The sequence below is a fragment of the Apodemus sylvaticus genome, chromosome X (genome assembly GCF_947179515.1).
Source record: "Apodemus sylvaticus chromosome X, mApoSyl1.1, whole genome shotgun sequence".
In the NCBI taxonomy this organism is placed as follows: domain Eukaryota; kingdom Metazoa; phylum Chordata; class Mammalia; order Rodentia; family Muridae; genus Apodemus; species Apodemus sylvaticus.
Genome location: NC_067495.1, coordinates 12,668,143 through 12,688,149, shown reverse-complemented (window position 1 = coordinate 12,688,149; position 20,007 = coordinate 12,668,143). Strand labels below are relative to the sequence as shown.

At 52.0% G+C, this 20,007-nt stretch overlaps 3 protein-coding genes across 8 annotated transcripts; 2 read left to right on the top strand and 1 right to left on the bottom strand.

The window, feature by feature from the left end:
* Positions 1 to 1,941: 1,941 nt before the first annotated feature.
* On the top strand, positions 1,942 to 7,859 carry Wdr45 (WD repeat domain 45). 6 transcript variants are annotated; one of them, XM_052170883.1, is made up of 12 exons: positions 2,121 to 2,262; positions 3,419 to 3,607; positions 3,703 to 3,774; positions 3,873 to 3,947; positions 4,042 to 4,146; positions 5,569 to 5,674; positions 5,842 to 5,958; positions 6,283 to 6,439; positions 6,549 to 6,757; positions 6,842 to 6,943; positions 7,021 to 7,166; positions 7,409 to 7,859. In XM_052170883.1, exons 3-12 carry the CDS (start codon positions 3,720 to 3,722, stop codon positions 7,516 to 7,518), a joined length of 1,182 nt encoding a protein of 393 aa, XP_052026843.1. In that variant the 5' UTR covers positions 2,121 to 2,262; positions 3,419 to 3,607; positions 3,703 to 3,719; the 3' UTR covers positions 7,519 to 7,859. The 6 variants fall into 6 exon arrangements, with proteins under 6 accessions (XP_052026845.1, XP_052026843.1, XP_052026846.1 ...); XM_052170885.1 differs by lacking the exons at positions 2,121 to 2,262; positions 3,419 to 3,607 and adding an exon at positions 1,942 to 2,114; XM_052170886.1 differs by lacking the exon at positions 3,419 to 3,607 and having other exon boundaries at positions 5,842 to 5,936; positions 6,360 to 6,439.
* Positions 7,860 to 8,197: 338 nt separating this feature from the next.
* On the top strand, positions 8,198 to 10,743 carry Praf2 (PRA1 domain family member 2). Its single transcript, XM_052170888.1, has 3 exons — positions 8,198 to 8,440; positions 9,391 to 9,608; positions 9,948 to 10,743. The coding sequence occupies exons 1-3, from the start codon at positions 8,262 to 8,264 to the stop codon at positions 10,085 to 10,087; spliced, it is 537 nt and encodes a 178-aa protein (XP_052026848.1). The 5' UTR covers positions 8,198 to 8,261; the 3' UTR covers positions 10,088 to 10,743.
* A 645-nt stretch (positions 10,744 to 11,388) lies between these two features.
* On the bottom strand, positions 11,389 to 19,119 carry Ccdc120 (coiled-coil domain containing 120). Its single transcript, XM_052171466.1, is given in 10 exon segments — positions 11,389 to 13,800; positions 14,802 to 14,900; positions 15,031 to 15,205; positions 15,516 to 15,578; positions 16,594 to 16,879; positions 17,204 to 17,344; positions 18,484 to 18,617; positions 18,755 to 18,845; positions 18,952 to 19,001; positions 19,004 to 19,119. Coding segments are annotated over 10 exon segments (1,986 nt in total). The 5' UTR covers positions 19,023 to 19,119; the 3' UTR covers positions 11,389 to 12,872.
* Between the last annotated feature and the right edge of the window lie 888 nt (positions 19,120 to 20,007).

Here is a 20,007-nt window from a genome sequence, read left to right as displayed (position 1 = left end):
ATTCTCCTTTCATTAATAAAACATTAGGCTTGTCCTAGAAGCCTTCACCCCAATAAACAAAATACAAGAGTGACTGAGAATGGTTCCCAACGTCAACATTGGGCCCCCACATATATACATACTCATGCATGTGTGCCTACACACACACACACACACACACAGTGAAAAATGGAAAAGTCAAAGAAAGGGAGCGTTGGCCATGACTGTTGTTTAGTACATTTGATAGGTAAGGAAGCCAGGGCTCAGAGGGGTTCAGCAACTTGCCTGTAGCTACACAGCTAAAGAATGGTACAGTAGTGACCCAACATCACTGAGACACTTTCTTGCTACTGACTATTTTTTTGAGAAGGCAGAGGCAAGTGGGTCTGTCTTTTCAAATCCAGCCTAGTCTGTAAAGTGAGTCTCAGGCCAGCCGCCAGGTCCAAAACTATAAACAAACAGCATCAAAACCATACTTAAAACTAGGAAGTCGAGCCAAGCGGTGGTGGCGCACGCCTGTAATCCCAGCCCTCTGGGAGGCAGAGGCAGGCAGATTTCTGAGTTCGAGGCCAGCCTGGTCTACAGAGTGAGTTCCAGAACAGCCAGGGCTACACAGAGAAACCCTGTCTCAAAAAAACAAAAACAAAAAACAAACAAACAAACAGAAACCTAGGAAGTCGTAATGATCTATGTCCCGGTCATCCTGAACTGCCCAACCTGGCTTGATCTTGGAAGTTAAGCAGGTCAGATCTGGTTAGTTCTTACAGGGGCACCTGCCGGCCTGTAAATCCCAATTCTCTACTGCACAGAGTATGGGTCTAGCCTGTGCCAAAAAGAATATAAAAATCAGTAAAGAATAATACACTGCATTGGTTTTAAGGGAAAAAAGTCTCTACTACATACTCTTCCAGAGGACCTGAGTTCAATTCCCAGCACCCACATGACAGCTCCCAGCTGTCTGTAACCTCAGCTCCAAGGCACCTGACACACTCACACAGACATACATGCAGGCAAAACAATGTACATAAAATTAAAATAAAACAAAAGAATAAACAAAATAAGGCATTACAAATAAACAGACAAAAACAGTTTTTTTAAAAAGATGTATTTATTATATGTATATATGTGAGTAAACTGTAGCTGTCTTCAGACACACCAGAAAAGGGCGTCAGATCTCATTACAGATCGTTGCTGGGATTTGAATTCAAGACCTTCGGAGGAGCAGTCAGTGCTCATAACCGCTGAGCCATCTCTCCAGGCCCCAAAACACAGTCTTAACTATATAGCCCTGATTATGGTAAATGCAAGGCAGTTCCCCATTCTTCTTTTCCTTTTATTGACTTTTTTTGTAACCCAGGATGGCACAAACCCTCCGATCCTGTTTCAGCAACCAGTTCCAACTCGTTTATTACTTCTCACAACTGTCGTGGATATTGCACTTACCTCAAAACTCTAATATTTCTAATGTGTAACGTGGGGCCTTTTGTGTTTCCAGGTAAGCATTCTCCGTTTGTACCTTTTGTTAAAAGACAGGGTCTCATATAGCCCAAGATAACCTTGAACTAGTCCTCTTACCTCTTCCTAGCCAAGTATTAGGACTACAGGTGTGTGTGTGAGCAGTCACACCTGGAGTACTCATACATTTTACCATAAAAAAAAAGTATCATTTTGTAAAGAGCTGGGACTAGGGTGGGGAAAAGCAAGTAAAATTCCACTCCCATCATTCCCCTGCCCAAGGCGATCTCAACTTTCAAAATCTTTTAATTTCCAGTCCGGAGCTTCCAGAGCCACAGGAAAACAAACATTGGACAGCCACTCTAGCCCAACGCGCAGAGGACTCGTTAGCCTAGGAGGTCTCTATCCGCTCAGTGGGTTAACGAGCTCAATGATTGGTCCGCTTCCGTCTAGGGCGGGGCAAGCCCTCTCCCGGGTTCCCTCAGATAGTCCTGCCTTTGGGCAGTCTCTTGTGCCTCTAGTCCCCTAATCCCCCCTCATTCTCCTTCCGGAACTGCCATCGGAGGACTCTACTACTGCTCCGGATGCTCCACAGGTCCACCAAGTGGGTGGGAAGAGCCATGGCTGGATTTTTCTACCCAGAACGAGTCACTTCCGGTCACAGACTCCCTCCTCCGGAAGTAAGACCTGATGTAAACAGCAAAGCCGGGCACCAAAGCCCGGGAGGTCAGAAATTCGTGCCGCAGGCGGCACCAACAGCTAGGGCAGGGGTCGGGGAGGGGTGATCACGTCGGCCAAGGCTACGAGCATCTGGAGCAAGATCCAAGGGTTGGTCATGGTCCGTGGGTTGGGTGTTTCTACTAGAGGTCTTGACAGGTGATGGATGGCTGTGGGTATAGGGGCTTGAGTCTGTGCTGTCGAGGAAAGGAATGTGACTTTTGGGAGAGGGTGAGGCATTTCAATTAGGGTTCTTGGTTAGTATGGGCATTTGGAGCAGAGATTGGAAAAGGGCTCTTGGAAGCTAGTGCTCATGTAAAAGCAAGACCCAGGTTTTACACCAGAAAAGTAGATTTGAGATCTTAGATGATAGGCAGGAGGTGTGCCTGAAGAGAGGTCTTGGAAGTGATGGGGTTTGAAAAAAGGCTGAGCTTTCTAGGGCAGGAATATTTAGGACAGGGAGACAGAGCAGCGGCATTGGTAGGTTGAGATTTTCCTAGGCAGGATTTGTTTTTTTTGGGGGGGGAGGTGTTTACTGGGTGAAGGTCTTTAGGGGGTAGCTGTGCCCTAGGGCAGAACCTTCAGGAGATAGTGTGGAGACAAAGGGGACAAATTTTTTTGGGAGGAAAGGGTTCATGAATAACGTTGGGTCAGCTCAGGGTTTATGGGTAAAGAGTATAGGGAAAGTAATGTGCCAAATATGAAGAATTTAAAATGTCTAGGTAATGCCCCAGAGTGGGGTGGGGTGGGGTGTGGTCTTCGGAACTTAAATAGAGGGAATGGGAGGGGGTTCTCTGGCTTGCCTTAGTGATCAGAGTTAGTAATATGAGGGAGGGGTTTGGGGAAAGTATGTTGCTTGGGAGGATGTAAATGAATGCCCTGGAGGCAAATAAAGCTCCCGTTGAAGATAGTTAGCAAGGCTTGAGGAGGGGAGTTCTGTGGGTGTTGGGCCATTCACAGCTGTCTCAAGATGATGCAGGAAACCTTAGCTCTTGTTCCACTGTTTACTGACAGGTGGAGTTGGGTGCCCATGTGATGATGAAAAGCTTGTAGAAAGAGGTTTGAGGTCATATCAGATGTTAGAGCCAAGAAGGCCTGGGAGGGAGGAGGAGGTATCATGGGATATCCCCCTACCCCATTACTACCTGATGGGTTTAGTCCGGGTTGGTGTTTGTGGCCCTTGTGAGTCTATGTCATTGTAGGCCTGTGGTCTTGGTTTAAACAGATACTCTGAGGTATCCTCCACTTGTTTTTTTGTTTTTTGCAGTCTGGCAAAGAAAAGTATCAAAATGGGGAGGAAGCCAGGCGAGGTGGCACACGCCTATACTCCCATCACTCAGGAAGTGGAGGCTGGAGGACTGCTGGGAATTGAAGGCCAGCCTGTGCTACATAGGGAGTACCAGGACAGCCAGGGCTACATAGCAAGACCCTATCTCAAAACAAAATAGACCAAGTGGTGAGGAAGAAGAAATCATTTGGGGGACAGAAGTTGTAGGACTTAAGAGAGGACACTGGGGAACTCTTCACAATGCTGTCATTTTTTGTGCCTAGGAAGGCCATCCTGAACCATGGCTCAGCAGACACTTCGAGGAGTGACCAGCCTACATTTCAACCAAGACCAAAGTAAGCTTATGATTGTGTCTCTGTGAGAAAGAGGGAAAAGAAGGGTGAGGGATGACTGAGCCACAGACTGCGGAGTCAGTCATTCCTTCCATCCCCAGGCTGCTTTTGCTGTGCCATGGAGACAGGCGTACGGATCTACAATGTAGAGCCCCTGATGGAGAAGGGGCATCTTGGTGAGTGGCTGTAGTGCTGGGGGTGGGGCAGTGGGCAGAAGGGCTGATGTGGGCATTGGCATCTACCTCTCTTGACACCCTGGTCCCTGTCCAGACCACGAGCAGGTGGGCAGCGTGGGCCTGGTAGAGATGCTGCACCGATCCAACCTGCTGGCCCTGGTGGGCGGGGGCAGCAGCCCCAAGTTCTCAGAGATCTCAGGTAAGCGCTTTCATCCTGTGCTTGACCCAGATTCCTCGAATTCCTCACTTCCCACAGACACCCAGAGGCACTGGCAGATAAGGTTGTCCTGAGCCTCAGAGTCCCACAGTAAGGCACAATTTATAGCTTCTTATAGCTTCGAAACTTTGGTCTCGGTAATATTTTTTGAGGCAGGGTCTCACTATCTAGTTCTTTTTAAAACAAGCTGGTCTCAAACTCACGGAGTGCTCTAGGAGCTGGAGGTATAGCTCCGTGGTAGAACAGTTGCCTGGTATGTACAAGGCCCGAGTTCCATCCCCAGCACTATAAAAACTGCAAAACTACTTATTGCCTGCTCCAGTTTGCCCCGTTCTTAACAATAGGGCGCTTACTGGGAGCCAACTAGTCATTCTAAGTACTTTGCACACAAACATATGTTAATTTGAGACTAGGTCTTGTGACTAGTTATCTTAAGTACTTTGCACACAAACAACTGTTAATTTGTGACTGGGTCTTGTGTAGCCAGGTTTGACCTTGAATCAGTCTATTTCCCAAGTGCCAGAAATACAGGCTATTGCCACCACACCAGACTTTATATATTAGCTCATTTACTTTTATGTGGATTTTCTTCTTTTTTGATGATGTGGGACTTTTTGAGACAGGGTCTTTCTACATAGCCTTGACTGTCCTGGAACTCACTACATAGACCAGGCTGAATGCAAACTCACAGAGATCTTCCTGCCTCAGCCTGCTGGGATTAAAGATGTGCCCCACCATCCCTGGCTCATTCTGTGTGGTAGGGAATACTATTAGCCGTTCTCCTCTCCTGTGCTGTGGATGGAACCCAGGCCTTTGCACATGTTCTATCACTAAGCCATGCACCTGGCTTGTCCTCATTTTTATTGATGAGAAAACTGAGGCTCAGTTAATGGATTTATCCAAGATCACACAATTAACAGGGATTCAAATCTTAGAGCTGTCTCTCTTACACCCTCTTGGCTTGAGTCTCAAGTGCCATCTTGTTTTAAGGTCTTTTTTTTTTTTCTTAATTGATCCCACCAAGACCTGACAAGAGTGGTCACGGGTGAGTCACAGAACCGTAGAAATCATCACAGAAATCTCCTGAGGTTATACACTGGATTCCGAAGCCTGAAGTAGGCCTGAATATGAATCCTTTAACTGGTTGTTCTTGTGCTATAAGGCTCTTGACCACAGCCAGCTCGTTTGAGCCCTGATTTCCTTGTCTCCAAATGATATAGCTGTTCTAGAATGTGCTTTATTAGAGATCTGGTCCACAAGTGTCTGTGCTGCGTGAGGTGCACATTGACTATTTGCTGCAGCAAGTGGTTGGGGTCCCATGAGGAGTAGGAACGGGACCTGTGTCACCCAGTCTGCCTTTCACCCGAAACTTTGGTCTTGCCAACCCACCCATCTGCCTGGCAGTGCTGATCTGGGACGATGCCCGAGAAGGCAAGGACTCCAAGGACAAACTGGTGCTGGAGTTCACCTTCACCAAGCCAGTGCTGGCTGTGCGCATGCGCCATGACAAGTGAGCTTGATGAAGACTTGGGGATAGGGGCGGGGCAGGACGCACAGCAAGTAAGGTAACCTCCCCACCCCCATCCCTGCTGCCACCACCACCGCTACTGCCTCCTCACCGCCCAGGCAGTTGCCCTGTCCTTATCTAGCCCTCTGTGTTATGTGTGATGTCTACAGGATTGTGATTGTGCTGAGGAACCGCATCTATGTGTACTCCTTCCCTGACAATCCTCGAAAGCTGTTTGAGTTTGACACTCGGGACAACCCCAAGGGTGAGAAGACCCAGATGTGCAGGTGTGAGAATGTGAGGCTGTGGAAGAGGCAAGGAGAGGAGGAGACAAAGGAAGGGACGCATCCTGACATGCTGGGGGAGAGGCCCTATGCCCTTTCAGTCCCACAGTTAGTTCCTCATCCCCGCCCCCAGTCCTGCCCCCACATGACAGCAGAAAGCACTCACTGAGAACTGGGTAGGTGTGAGCCCCGGGGCCTCCAAGGATCACTTAGCAGCTTAGAATCTGTTTAGACCATGGAGAGTCGAGCTTACTGCGAAGCCTGCCCCTGTGAGGTTGCTATGGGTACCATGCCACCGAGGGTTAAATCTGGCCCTCCCTCATCCAGCTCTGTCCATTCTGAGACTCAGCCTTGCCCCGGCCTCTCCTTCACCTGCCCATCCCCACTTCATCCTCACAACTTAGGGCTGTGTGACCTCTGCCCAAGCCTGGAGAAGCAGCTGCTTGTGTTTCCTGGACACAAGTGTGGAAGTCTGCAACTTGTGGTGAGCCATCGGGCAAGGGTGGAGAGCCAAGTGAGCTGCCTCTCTTGGGAAGCACGTGGTCCCTCCTCCTTTATCACCCCCAAGCCCACACTGCTCCCTCCTCCCCCAGGATCTGGCAAGCACAAAGCCTGGTACTTCGTCAGCTCCATTCACTATCAATGCACATCAGAGTGATGTGGCCTGTGTGTCCCTGAACCAGCCAGGCACTGTAGTGGCATCAGCCTCCCAGAAGGGTACCCTTATTCGTCTTTTTGATACCCAGTCCAAGGAAAAGCTGGTAGAGCTTCGAAGAGGCACTGACCCTGCCACCTTGTACTGGTGAGCACAGGATATGATGTGGTGGGCTGGTTATCTTACAGCACAGGTCATCATGTTGGATGTCATTACGGGTCTGTCTTGCAGCATTAACTTCAGCCACGACTCCTCCTTCCTCTGTGCTTCCAGTGACAAGGGCACTGTCCATATCTTTGCTCTTAAAGACACCCGCCTTAACCGCCGCTCTGCGTAAGTATCCTCACCCTATCTTATCCCAGTCCCTCAGGCCTTGTGCCATACCGTGACGTATCAAATGCTGCCTGCAGGCTGGCTCGTGTGGGCAAAGTGGGACCTATGATTGGGCAGTACGTGGACTCTCAGTGGAGCCTGGCCAGCTTCACGGTGCCTGCTGAGTCAGCGTGCATCTGCGCCTTCGGTCGAAATACTTCCAAGAATGTCAATTCTGTAATTGGTGAGTGACAGCAGCCCCTTGATCTGTGGTACTAAGTGGATAAAGGACTACAGGTCCCCTAGAAGAATTTAAGGGCTAGCCAAGCTGGAGGAAACTGGAACGGGTGGCTCAACCTCATTAGTAAGGGGTGTGGCGCTTGGGCAGGGGCCTGGAGTTAGACCATGAGCCCCAGTGGGACACCCGAGAGGATTGGGGTATGTGGCTGGGCATCTAATCATTCACACCACTTCAATCCTCCCCAGCCATCTGCGTAGATGGGACCTTCCACAAATATGTCTTCACTCCTGATGGAAACTGCAACAGAGAGGCCTTCGACGTGTACCTTGACATCTGTGATGACGATGACTTTTAAGAGTCCTCAGCTGTACAAGAACTTACAGTAGCCGATGGCCAGCAGAACTTGAGTCTTGAGGGTGTTGAACCAGCCAGCAAGCATAAATGAGCCTTTCACTCTGCATTCAAACACAGCTGTGACTAAATAAACAGCTCACTTCCCCACGCACTTTTTGTGACTGAGTGCTAAAGGCTGAGGACAGCCTAGTCTGTCTCTGGGCCTCCTAGTCCAGAAAGCACCCGGGGCCCAAAAGGATTATACTAATCCAAACTAAGGACTTAAAAAAAATTATGGTTACCAAGAGATAGTCTCTGTGATGTATATGAATAAAAAGCCTTTGAATGGCATTTATGACTTGATTTCAAGGGTGTGGCATACTTTTTCAGGAGCAGTGTGCTTTAGGATCCTGTCAGGAAGTGGAAACCAGCTTGGGATCTGACTTCCTATTTTTAGCATGCTCAGTGTTGAGTCAACGCACAGGCTGCACAGTCCGGCATGGTGCCCCGCCCAGGGGTAAGGAGAAGTTCGAGTTTTGAGCTGCTCGCCGCGTGGCTAGGCTTGGTTTCCCAGCAGTCTCTGCTGCCAGCGTTGGTAGTTTCTGGTCACGTTCACGTTTGCAGCTGCGCGGTATGCTTACATTGCTTTACGTTGCTAGTCGTAACCTCCTTAGACTCCATTTCCCAATGTGCCTTGCGGTGCTGTGAGTGATAACTGGGTATTGTAGTCTTGTCGCTCTTCGGGCTGGTCCAGCAACCGGCAGGATGTCGGAGGTGCGGCTGCCACCGCTGCGCGCCCTAGACGACTTTATCCTGGGGTCTGCGCGTCTGGCGGCTCCTGATCCAGGCGATCCACAGCGATGGTGTCACCGCGTCATCAACAACCTCCTCTACTACCAAACCAATTACCTTCTCTGCTTTGGCATCAGTCTCTCTCTGGCCGGGTGAGGGAGGGAGGTAGTGATTGGCTGAAGATAGGGCACCAAGGGTAGACTTGCGGGTCTTTGAGGATGAGGGGGATCTGAGGGAAATGCTAGACTGAGTAGTGAATTGGGGAAAATATGAAGGTTTGGGGAGCATGGATGGAAAATTTCGAAGGCGGCAGATCTTTGTTATAAGGAGGGTCATGGAGGTGGGATGGGGGAGGTGACTGGAGGAAAGACACAAGACCTGGGGGAGGGGGGAGGGCTGAAGAGGAATGTGGACTAGGACGTGGACTCTGGACTTAAGGAAGGATTGATAAGAGGATGTGAGAGTGATAGGGCAGATTATAGGAGCCCAGGAAGGGTACAGGTGGAGGTGCAGTAAAGACGGGGTTTGGGAAGGGAGCCCATAGAGAACCTGCTCATCTTGGGCCCAGAGGGAAAACCCAGAGTAGAGACGCTTGAGACCAAAGGCTGGCAGTCTAGAAGAGGGACTTATATTGGGCAGGGTCTTAAGAGTGTGACTGAAACCAAGAACAGGTCCATTCAAGCAACTGGGGGAGGGTGGCTCTATACAAAAATAGGGTAGCAGGGGTCTTTGGAAGGAGATGACACCTGGAAGGTGCGTACACCTAACTGAAGGCCTGGATGGGGGATCTGTCTGCCAGGGTTAAAGTCAAAGTAGAGGAATGTGGGAGCAGATGGAGAAATACTAGAAAGGTGGCCTGCAGGTCTAAAGTCAAAGACCAGAGAAGTGTTGGGCGCCTAGGACCTCTAGCAAGATGTGCGGGTCTGGTAGGATTGTAGTACCGGGGAATTAAGAGTCCACAGGAATTGCTGGGGGGTGGACTTGTTGGAGATGGGTCTGGTGAGATTATGCTGGGATGCTAATTCTGGAGACAGGGAACAAAACTCTTGGGGTCCAGGATTGGGTGTACAGTGCAGCTAGCTGAGTGCTTTTGTTCCCCCAGGTACATTCGTCCACTGCACACCCTCCTGAGCGCACTGGTAGTGGTGGTGGCCCTCGCGGTGCTGGTGTGGGCTGCTGAAAGCCATGCAGCTGTGCGCCGCTGCCGTCGCAGCCACCCTGCTGCCTGCCTGGCTGCAGTGCTTACCATTAGCCTCTTCATTCTCTGGGCCGTGGGCGGCGCTTTCACCTTCCTGCTCTGCATCACAGCGCCTGTGTTTTGTGAGTCTCTACTCTCCCTGCTATAGCTGGGGAAGGCGGCCAGCTCATGCCTTGAACATCAGGCCCTCCCGGCACTGGTGTCTGAGCTAAGAGGGGACTAGAAACCCTGGAGGATAGACATGCTTCCACTAAGTGTGTCTTCCTTGGCTTTGGTCCTCTGGGAGTATCCCTCTGTTACCTGTGTGGGTCTTCCAGGGTTAAGTGCCTTAAACTGTCCAATCCCCATTTTACTGGGATATCCTTCCTGGCCACATCCTTCCTCCACAGCAGGCTTTGAGAAGTCACCACTCAATTAGCCTGCCTCTGGGTGAATTCCCCATTTCCTGGTATCGCCTACAGTGATCCTGCTGCATGCTTCACTGCGCCTGAGAAACCTTAAAAACAAGATTGAGAACAAGATTGAGAGCATCGGTCTAAAGCGGACACCAATGGGACTGCTTCTAGAGGCACTGGGACAGGAGCAGGAAGCTGGATCCTAGGACCCCCGGCATCTACGCCCTGGATCTAGAGGACCCCACACCCCACACCCAAGACCAAACCTTTTCCTAGCCATTACAGTAGGCGCCTAGAGCCCTCTGGCTGGTCCAAAAAGAGGCACCTGTGACTGCTCACTGCAGCCCCAAACTAATCATCTTTTAGCCTCCAGCCCCTGTTACCTAGGGACCAAAGTCTTCCTCAGTCCTGAATTTGAGACTCAGTCACCTACATCCAGCCTTGAAACTGGATTTTTAAGCCAGAGCATCTGTGGACAGTCTCAAAACTGGACCCCAAGATACTCCCATGATCCAAATGTGGGACTCACTGGCCTTCCATATTTCAAAGCTAGGCCCTAAGGCAGGACATTCTCAAATCTTGAGCTCTAAAGATTTTTCAGACCCCACACAGCTTGGAATGTAGGTTAAGACCTGGCCATATCTTGAGCCTATGTCCAAGTGTCCTCAGCCCTGACCACACTGAGCCTAGCCCTCAGCCGTCCTAATAGCCTCCCTCCAACTGTTTAGATGTCCTCTCCCTCCCTCACAATGTTCTCAGTATCAAGGACCAATGTGTGGGGCTGGCTAGGGATAGCCCCAACTGGGAATGGGCCACATATAATAGTGTTGCTACATCAATAAAGCCTTTGAATCTCAAGCTAGTTCGGCCTCCTGTGTGAAGTCTTTGTACCTTTCAAGGAACAATCCAGTGGCTGTCCTCAGTTTTGCTGGACACTACCTGGCCCAGATTATGTATAGGTGCTGAAATGGTGACTACTATGGTCCTCATACCTGCTACTTCTGAACTAGTTCAAACAGAGGGATACCCAAATGTGTACTATCCTTTTGGATTGTCTCTTTTGATAAGTGGGCTAGGGATAGAAACACAGGGAGGCAATGAAGCTGCCCCATCTCACAAAGCGAGGGAAGTCAAAAACGTGACGGCTGGACATGGTAGCACACGGAAATCCCAGCTCTGAGGAGGCTGAGACAGAAGGACTATGAGTTGTGGCTAGCCCTGGCTACATCATACAATCTATTTCAAGGAAACATAACACATGACACTATTATAAGTTATTTTCAGTTGACTTTCTTCCCATAATTATATTTTTTTCTGGCTGGGCATGGTTGTAAATGCCCTTTATTCCAGTATAGGTGAATCTCTGAGAACAAGGCCAGTGAGCACAAGTACATAGTGTTCCAGGCAAGCTAGGGCTACACACTGAGACCCTGGTACACACACACACACACACACACACACACACACATTGACTTAACTAGAGGTGTGAAGCAGACACAGAATCAAGTTCAGTTTATACATTTATTATAGAAATCCCCTTCCAGTGTGAGTAGTGTCTTGGGCCCAGATCCATTGGTACAAAAAGAAAATTTTAAACACCAGGTAAGGGGGGTAGGGGAACCCCCAGCTCCAGAAAGTCACAGACAATATAGAAAACACAGCTTATGTGGATTTGTTTAAAAAGTGATAAATAGAAGGTATGCCGAGGAGGACATGATGTGGCCTGTGACCCATGGCCAGATGTCACCTGAGGGTTTTACTGGCATGCACTAGTTGCCAGGTTTAACCACTGCAGCATCCCAGGATGCAACATACTCAAATGGCTCTGTTTCTTGACAACCTCTTATATGGCCTTCTGATTGTGGAAGGTCGGCACAGAGGCTATGGGCAGAGAGAGAGGTAAAGCTCCTTCAGGTACCCCACGTAAGCCATCCATCCTTCCAAATGTGGACAGAAGTCCATCTGCTCGATGACTCTAGCGGGCAGAGGCAGGGAGTTCTGTTCCCAGTGGACTCCCTCCCAGCCCCGAGACTCTATATGGTCCATTTCGTTGAGGCAGGGTGGTGGCTCTGGAATGGAACAGGCTGGGCATGGGGACAGGAATGAACCCAACCAGGAATGAGCTCACAGTTTCCCTTTTATAAAACACCTAGTGTTGGGCAAAGACAGTGAATACTAAATCACAACTGTAAACAGAAATGGAGGAAGGGGCACAGTCCCCACACCATTATCCCCCTTTTTGAAGCTAGCTGGGGTCCTCCAGTCCCCCCAGCACAGGATGAGAAGAGAAGCAGGGGTATCAGACATCTTCCTGGGCCAAAAAGAAGCCAGGGGTCCTGTGAGATCGGGCAGTTGTCCCTCAGGACCAAGAGCAACCACATCTCAGGGCTCAGCGAGGTTGACTGTGTGCTCCTCAGACTGGAGTTTGTCCAGACGGACACAGGGCTTAGGGTCAGACCAGTGTCCCCGGGGTCTGGGTATCAGAACTGGAAGACTGCTCCCCCTCTAGCGACAGGTCACTTAAACGAGCGCTCAGCTCCGGGGGATACAGGAAGTCCGTGTAGTATCTTTAGAAAGGACAGCGGGAATCCGGAAGACAGGTAGGGAAGACAAGGTAAGAGAGGAAAGGACGGATAGGACACACACAGAGAGAGGAAAAGCAGCTGTTAAAGAGGTGGAGACAGGCACAGGACAGCACCTTCAGGGTCTCGAGCATGGGGTAAGCTTGGAAGAGAAAGCCAGGGAGAGCACAAGTCCCTTCCTCCCAGCACCCTGACTTCAAGGCTCACTGACAGCTGCCTTACACTAGGGAGGATAGAAACTCCCGTCTAGAGCTTGGCATGAACTGCTTCCAACACCCACGACCCTCCTCACCAGGGCCCCAACGACTAATATAAGTTAGGTCTGATAGTGACTCCATGCCAAGACTACAGCTCACTGCCTTGCGGTCCCTGCAAGGTCAGGATACTGTCAGCATCTGAACCAATACCCCTACCCATCAATAAAAGCACCCCCATACCTGCCAGAGACAGGGGGCGCTGTAAAACTCCTGGAGTGCGGGAGCGGTGCCTGGCTGGGAGGGCCATACAGAGACTGGCCCACCTCATAGCAGCGGGCATGGAGGAACGGGGTGTGTGTTGGCCCCACGTGCGGGATCATTGGCCGGCGCTGGGGACCAACGGCCAGTCCCGAGTTCCGGATGTACCAGTCCCGCAGCCCCTCCAGGGCAAGGTTCTTGTGGCCACCTCGCTCACCAGCTGGAGGTATCCGAGTGGGCGGGGGCATCCAGAGTAATGGGTTGGGATGCACTTCCAGACCCTCCACAGCTTCTGGGGGCAAGCCACAGGGCTTGGAACGGATGGCACGGGTGTTGGGGTCCTTGCTGCGGAGGACGGGGCTGCTGCCATCAGCCGCATATATGGGCGGAGGACCTGGGAGCATGGCCAGGAGCCCATCTCTGCGGGAAAGGGGTCCTGGGACTTCAGGAGCAGGCAGCAGCTCCCCCCAACCGCGGGGCAAGCCTCGGTCCAACGGATAGTCCAAGAGGAAGTCTCCACACACCGGTGGGAGCCGGGGGGGCCCACGGGATGCGGGGGCAGCTGAGCTCGGCCTGGCAGCCCGAGGAGGGTCTGGGGGGCCGGTGGTACGGGAAGAGAAGGAAGGGACTGGTTGGGGACGCTCGTACAGCACCTCACTGCTCTTGCAAACTGGGGGACCAGCAGCAGGGGGAGCCAGCGGAGCAGGTGGAGATCCAGCTCCCCCAGCAGCCGCGCGGTCCACCAGCAGGGCCTCAGAGCTATTGCTGCGGCGGGTACGAGCTGCGAAGAGGGAGGCCCGATCCGAAGCAGGGTCAGGCCGAGGAAAGGCCATCTGGGAGTCCTGACTACCGGACCACTGGCGAGAATGGAGGCCTTCGGGTCTGGAGAGCAGAGGTGAGGTAACAAGGGCAAGGTCAGACAGCGAAGGCACATGATGAGTGCCCCGGCTGCCCCCATCTCTTTCTGAGCCTCCACTCCCTCGAAAATGGGACCAGGATTAGACGCTGTGTTCTCGTAGCTGCTAAGGAGTGCATGGAACGGGCCAGTGAGGCTCGCTCCCCGCACAGGAAGGCTGGGGCACAGGGCGTGGGAAGCAACACAGGGCTGCTGCCCGCGCTTAGCGTATGGAAGTGTCTCTGGGAAGGCAGCACTAGCTAAGGAAGGGCACACCCCACAGACACTGTTCTGTTACCCGGGGGCTCCTAGGCTCCCGCTAAGGTTATCCTCATGGCTCCTTGCTGCCCCCTGAAGGAAGTCCTAGGCATTATGCCTGGATCTAATAAAGGCCTTGCTGAATTCTAACCTACCGCGTCTATGAACCATCCCCAAACAATCGTCCCACCATGCACAGAATGTAGCCCCCCCCCCACCAAACACAAGGCTTCTGTTCACAGCACGGGAAAAATAGACATTTAAGCATTTAAGAAACATTACAGTATAGTGCTTTGAGGCTGACACTTGATTCAAAAACTTTCCATGGGTTCAAACATCAGAACTTTGGTTTGCTCACAGGTTACTTAATTAACCTTTCTGTGCTTCAGTTTCTACATTTATAAAATGCAAATAGCCACATCTCCTCAGAGGAATCTTAGGATGACTGAAGGAGTTACTATCCACCACGAACACTGTCGGTTATTAGGAGACAGTAGGCATTCTGTACATGCTACCTACCCATCATGCATTGTACCTGTGTCTTTCAAAGGCGGACATTACACTCCACAAATGAGGAGACAAAGATTCAGAGAAAGAAAATGACTTATCCAAGAGAGAGCCCGCACTTTCACGCCTGCAATTCCCACATCTCTTGGTATTCAACATCTACAGTTAGAACTAAAGTTTTCCTCCTCTGATAGTCAAGACCCACCCTCAAGAGTCCCCTTACTTGCAGAGCCGGGGGCCACTGCCCCGGGTGAGGACAGGGGTGGCAGGCACACTTCGCCCCTCAAAACTGGAGGCACTCCTGGGCAGCGAGCGTGTGGGGCTAGACAGAGATGGCAGGCCCACATCGGGACCCAGGTTAGAAACTGGACCCACCAGTAGGCCCTCCTGCCAACCCAGGCTCAGGATCCCACTCCTGGTCCCGGGAAAGGGGAAAACAGGTTCCTCTTTACCTGGTGGGGCTGGCCACAGAGTTGCGCCGGCTCTTTAGGTCCCCGTAAATATCTGATGGTGGAGGTTTCCATGGGGCACGTCGCTCGGGGCTCCCCCCAGATACTGCCCGAAACTGGTCCCAGGCTTTTGGTGGTGATGGGCGCTCCGTTAGAGGGAAACAGCTATGAGGCTCCTCTGGGAAGAAGGGAAAAAAATAGGGTAAAATTCATTGAGAGCGCCTGGAAGGGGCTGGGCAGGCTTAAAGGGAGGGGCACGTGCTGGGGCAGGATTGAGCACGCTAAGGATGAAGCAAGGCAAAAAAGGCAGTGTAGATGCTGACCTGTAGGGACCGCGGGAGAGGAGGCGGGGACCGGAGAAGCTAAGGACACATGGGAACATGGGGCATGGCTAAGGGGAGCTACAGTAGGAGGGGTTTGACCAAACAGGATATTTTGAGAGGACACAGGAGGGGGCTGAGCACAGGTTTACGGGGGATAGTTCTCACCGGTCTCATGGCTGGCCCCTGACTCTGAGAGGGAGCTGCTCTCCGAGTGCAGAACTACATCCTCTACAGGCGAGAAAAGGAGAAACAACCCATCAGTCAAGGGCTGGGTCCTAGCCCCTGACACCACTGGCTATAGGCACCTCTGTGTGGCCTGCCTAATGACCACTGAGTCGGACCCTTCCTCGGGAAGCCATCTTCGCCAGACACAGGTGTCTAATCCCAGCTACCTAAAAGGCTTCATGAAGTGGTGTGTGTGTGTGTGTGTGTGTGTGTGTGTGTATCACAAGTTCAAGGCCAGTCTGGACTACAGAGTTAGTTCAAGGCCAGCCTGAGCAACTTACCAAAATCCTTTTTCAAAAATCAAAAGTAAAAACAAAACAAGGGGGCAGTGGTGGCGCACACCTGTAATCCCAGCACTCTGGGAGGCAGAGGCAGGCAGATCTCTGAGTTCGAGGCCAGCCTGGTCTACAGAGTGAGTTCCAGGGCAGCCAGGGCTACACAGAGAAACCCTGTCTCAAAAAACCAAAACAAAACAAGGTACTGGAGGGGAGGCTCAGTGCTTAAGACCGCTCGCTACCCTCCCTACCCTTGCGGAGGATCTGCCTTTGGTCCCCACAGAAGGCACTTCGCAACAGTCTCCAACTCCAGTTGCAAAGGTTCTAAAAGCCCCTGGCTTCCACGAGCACCTGCATGCATGCAGTAAACATAAATACACACAAGGGCACATGCATGTAAATAAACATGAACCGATCTTAAAAATTAAAAAAAGAACTAGGGCGTGGCTGCACGGTAGAATGCTTCCCTAGTATGGTAAAGGGGGCCTAGGCTCGACGCTGCCACACCTAGAAGCATCTACCTGAATTCAAGACCATGAGCTTGAGTAGTTGTACCTACTCCTGTTGCCTTCTGTTCAAGCCTCTCCTAACATCACGTCAGGTTATTGCAACTGTCATTGACAGTCCTGATGGCCTCTCTGCCTTCAGTGGCCACTCAGGCACTCCACCACACCCACACACATCAGTCACAGTCCATTCTCAGGCCCCATTTGTCACCGGGGAGATGCTGGGACTTAGCTTACCTTGGCTGAGCTGAGCGAGCCGTGTACCCAGGCAGACACCCTGGGCATTGACTAGTGCTCCCGCAGACAGTGGCAGTGGTTGGAGCACCGGGAGGCCAAGGCGGGCCCGGAAGTCCCTGAGCTGCTCCTCTAGCTCATGCAGCCTTCGAAGTGCATCAACCTGGACCTGGCGCCTGCGCCGCCTCTGTTCTCCGTTGAGGTCAGGGGCCAGGGCCAGACGGCGGGCAGCAGCTGCGATCTGCTGCTGCACTGACACCTCTCGTTCCAGGGCCTCAAGAGCCAATTCCTGCACAACCCCAAAGGGGAGAAACAGAACTAAATAGAAATGGCTAGGCATAGGAATGGGAAGTTACCAGAGCTCATCTACACAGGCCGTGGAGCCTGCTCTTTTTAGGGGCTGGCCTGTTTGCCTAAGAAGGGAGTGTATTCATCCTCACGAGACCGGAGGAGGGGCTGGGCCTGTGCATCTTCCTAAAGATGGGAAGCTTGTCTTGAGAGACTTGGGTTCTTCCCCTCTTGCAAACCCTTTCCCTCCTCAGCTTCTTCCCCTCCTGGCCATAACTGTCGTGGCGCCCACGCCTGTCCCTGCCCCTCACCAACATCTGCTCACCTCAGCAGGGCACAAGGAGTGCTGCACTGGATTGGAGTGTGGTGGAGGGTAGACACGTGCTGTGGGCGGCCTCCGGCGTACCAACTGAGGTCGTTCACCAGGCTCCAGTGGGCACTCAGGGGGCAGCTGACCAGTTAGCTCCTGGAAGGAATGGGGGCAGAGACTCCGAGAGTTAGTTAGAGGCATGGCATCAAGTAGGGAGAGTCAGAAAATTGCCCTCCCAAAGAGCTTGGCCCTGCTCAATACTCCACATGTGTTAAGTCTTCATCCCTCAACATCTCTACCACCCAGGGTAGGACGTGTGGACTCGGAGTCCCTCAGTGGCCCAAGTCTCTGGGCCATTGAGCATAGGAAGCTTGGAAATCTGGAGGCCTGTGTTCTTAGCTTTTATAATTATAAAAGCCCACTCCCTATGATGCAATACGGGGGCTGCATTTTCTGAATCCAATTAAAGTAAGTGTGTATGTGTGTGTGTGTGTGTGTGCGCGCGCACGCGAGTGCATCTGTGTAAGCCAGAAGCCAATCCTGGATGTTGTTCCTCAGGATGCCACCTCCTCCACACACACCCTGTCCTCTGTCACTAGCTTGGAACTTACTGATGAGACTAGTCAACAGGCAAGGCCCAGCGCCGCCACCTGACCTTCGCTTCCCCCAGCACTGGGGTTACAAGTCACCACACCTGGCTTCTCCATTTTACATGACTTCTATGGCTTGAAATCAAATCCTTACACCTCCATGGCCAACTGAGCTCCTTCCTCAGCCCCTGAACCCCATTATTAGCTTAAGGAAAGTATGTGGACACTCATACTATGAAGGGTAAAGTCAGAACTACAGTTGGGTGTGGTGGGTTATGCCTAAAATCCCAGTTCTTGGGAGGCTGAGGTGTGGAGAGAGACTATCCGAGACTACAGTGTGAGATCTAAGCTGGCCTGGGTTACAGTAAGACCTTGTCTCAAAAACCAGATGAATGGATGGAGGGAGGGACTAGCGGAGGGAAGGAAAAAGAATTCCCCATGTCACTTCAGGATGGATTCTGTTTCCCAATTTTTGAAACAGGTGTTCCCTTTGGGGAGGTGGGTGGTTTTTAATATTTGCAAGTAACTAAGGGTCTGTGTGACCATATTTCCCTGACTCTGAGACGTCTAAGTCAAACTTTGAGGACACACAATGTGCCAAAAAATGACTAAATGACAAGAGGTTAGGTAGCCATCACTGCAGTATGCCTAGGTCTCCTCACTCCTCACCCCCTCTTGCATGACAGCCCTGGGGCCAGGCCTCACCGCCTCCTGCAGGCACACTTTCCTAAGCTCTTGAAGTTTCAGGCTCAGGGCCTCTTGCAAGGCCCGCTGGCGGTCAAGCAGCCCTCGAAGCCGGTCCGACTTCACCTGTGGGGCGGCCTCTCCAAATAGGGCAGCTGCACAGAGGGAGCAAAGGTAAGGACGGCTGGGACGTCCTGGAGCAAGCGCAGGTCCAGGGGCCGACCCCTCCCAAGCAGGCACAGGGAGACTCGGGGCGGGGAAGGGGCGGTAGGAAGTAGAGGCAGCCACTAACCTGGGGCATTGAAGGTAGGAGAGCTGATCAGCTGACCTTTGACTTCCATCCTTGCACGGTTTGGACCTTGTGGCTGATGGCTGGATAAAGCCTGGCAGGGAGGAGGCACAGGAGACATTGAGGAAGCACACTCCATGGAACCCCTGGCCAGCCCCACTGCCCGGGCTTCAGTACCCAGGCCCCGCCTGCCTGCCTACCTGGCTTCCCCTCGCAGAGTCTGTGTCAATGTCTGGAGCCTCTTGGCCTGGTACCTTGGTTCCCTTCCCATTGAGTGCTGACACAGTAAGTGGGAAGCCGGGCAGACTTACAATGCCTCCTCAGAGGCCCATAGGCCACAGCCAGGAGTCTCACCTGAGGAGAGAATTAACACTAGACAGTCAACTAGGCATAACAACAGTAAGCACATACGCGGCCTAGGGTGCCTGGAACAGCTATCTGCTATGTCACAATGAATCTTTGAAAGCCATCAGGCAGGAGGGCCATCATTATTAACTTTCCTTTTGAGATGAGACGCGGAAAGCACACAGAGGTGAAATGAGTCTCCGGTAAAGGGCAGAGCCGAGGACCACCCCTCTTACCGGAACAGCTCCAACCCCAACAATTTCCGGCCTATCCGTCAAGCTTTAGGGCCCAGGCTGTGGACACAGTCTAGGGTGCTGTTCCCGGCCTCTTGCCGCCTGAATCTTGTTTCTCCCTTATCATTTTGGGGGTGGTTTTGTTTTGCCATAGGTCTCCCTCTTGTAGTGTAAGCTGGCCTGAAAGTCACTGTGTAGCCACAATGGTCTTGAACTCATGGGAATCCTTCCTCAGCCTCCTCCCACATGCTAGGAATCCAGGCAGGCACTACCACGCCCAATTCATTCTAGGGTTTAAATGTCCCTTTCAGAGGTGGCCCCTGAGGGATGTCTTCTCACAACGACCGACCATTGAACAAGACACTGCACCTCCCTGCATTGTCACGTAGCCGGGAAGTATGTCCGCCCAGTGTATCAGTAGCTCCGACACCTCAAGCACTGTTGCCCACAGCAAGCAGTCCACAAACGGATGCCAGCTGGTAGAATAAACGCAAGACAGCCGAGCCAGGCAGCAGGGGTGGATCTGCCGCTCTGTCTCTCTCTCTCTCTCTCCCCCTAATTCCATCCTGCTGCCCCATGAGCTCATGCCCCCTCCGGGCCCTCTTCCCTCCCACCCTGTTCGATACCAGCATACAGAAGTTCTCCTGCTGGGACAGGCGAGAAGCGCCATCCACAGCC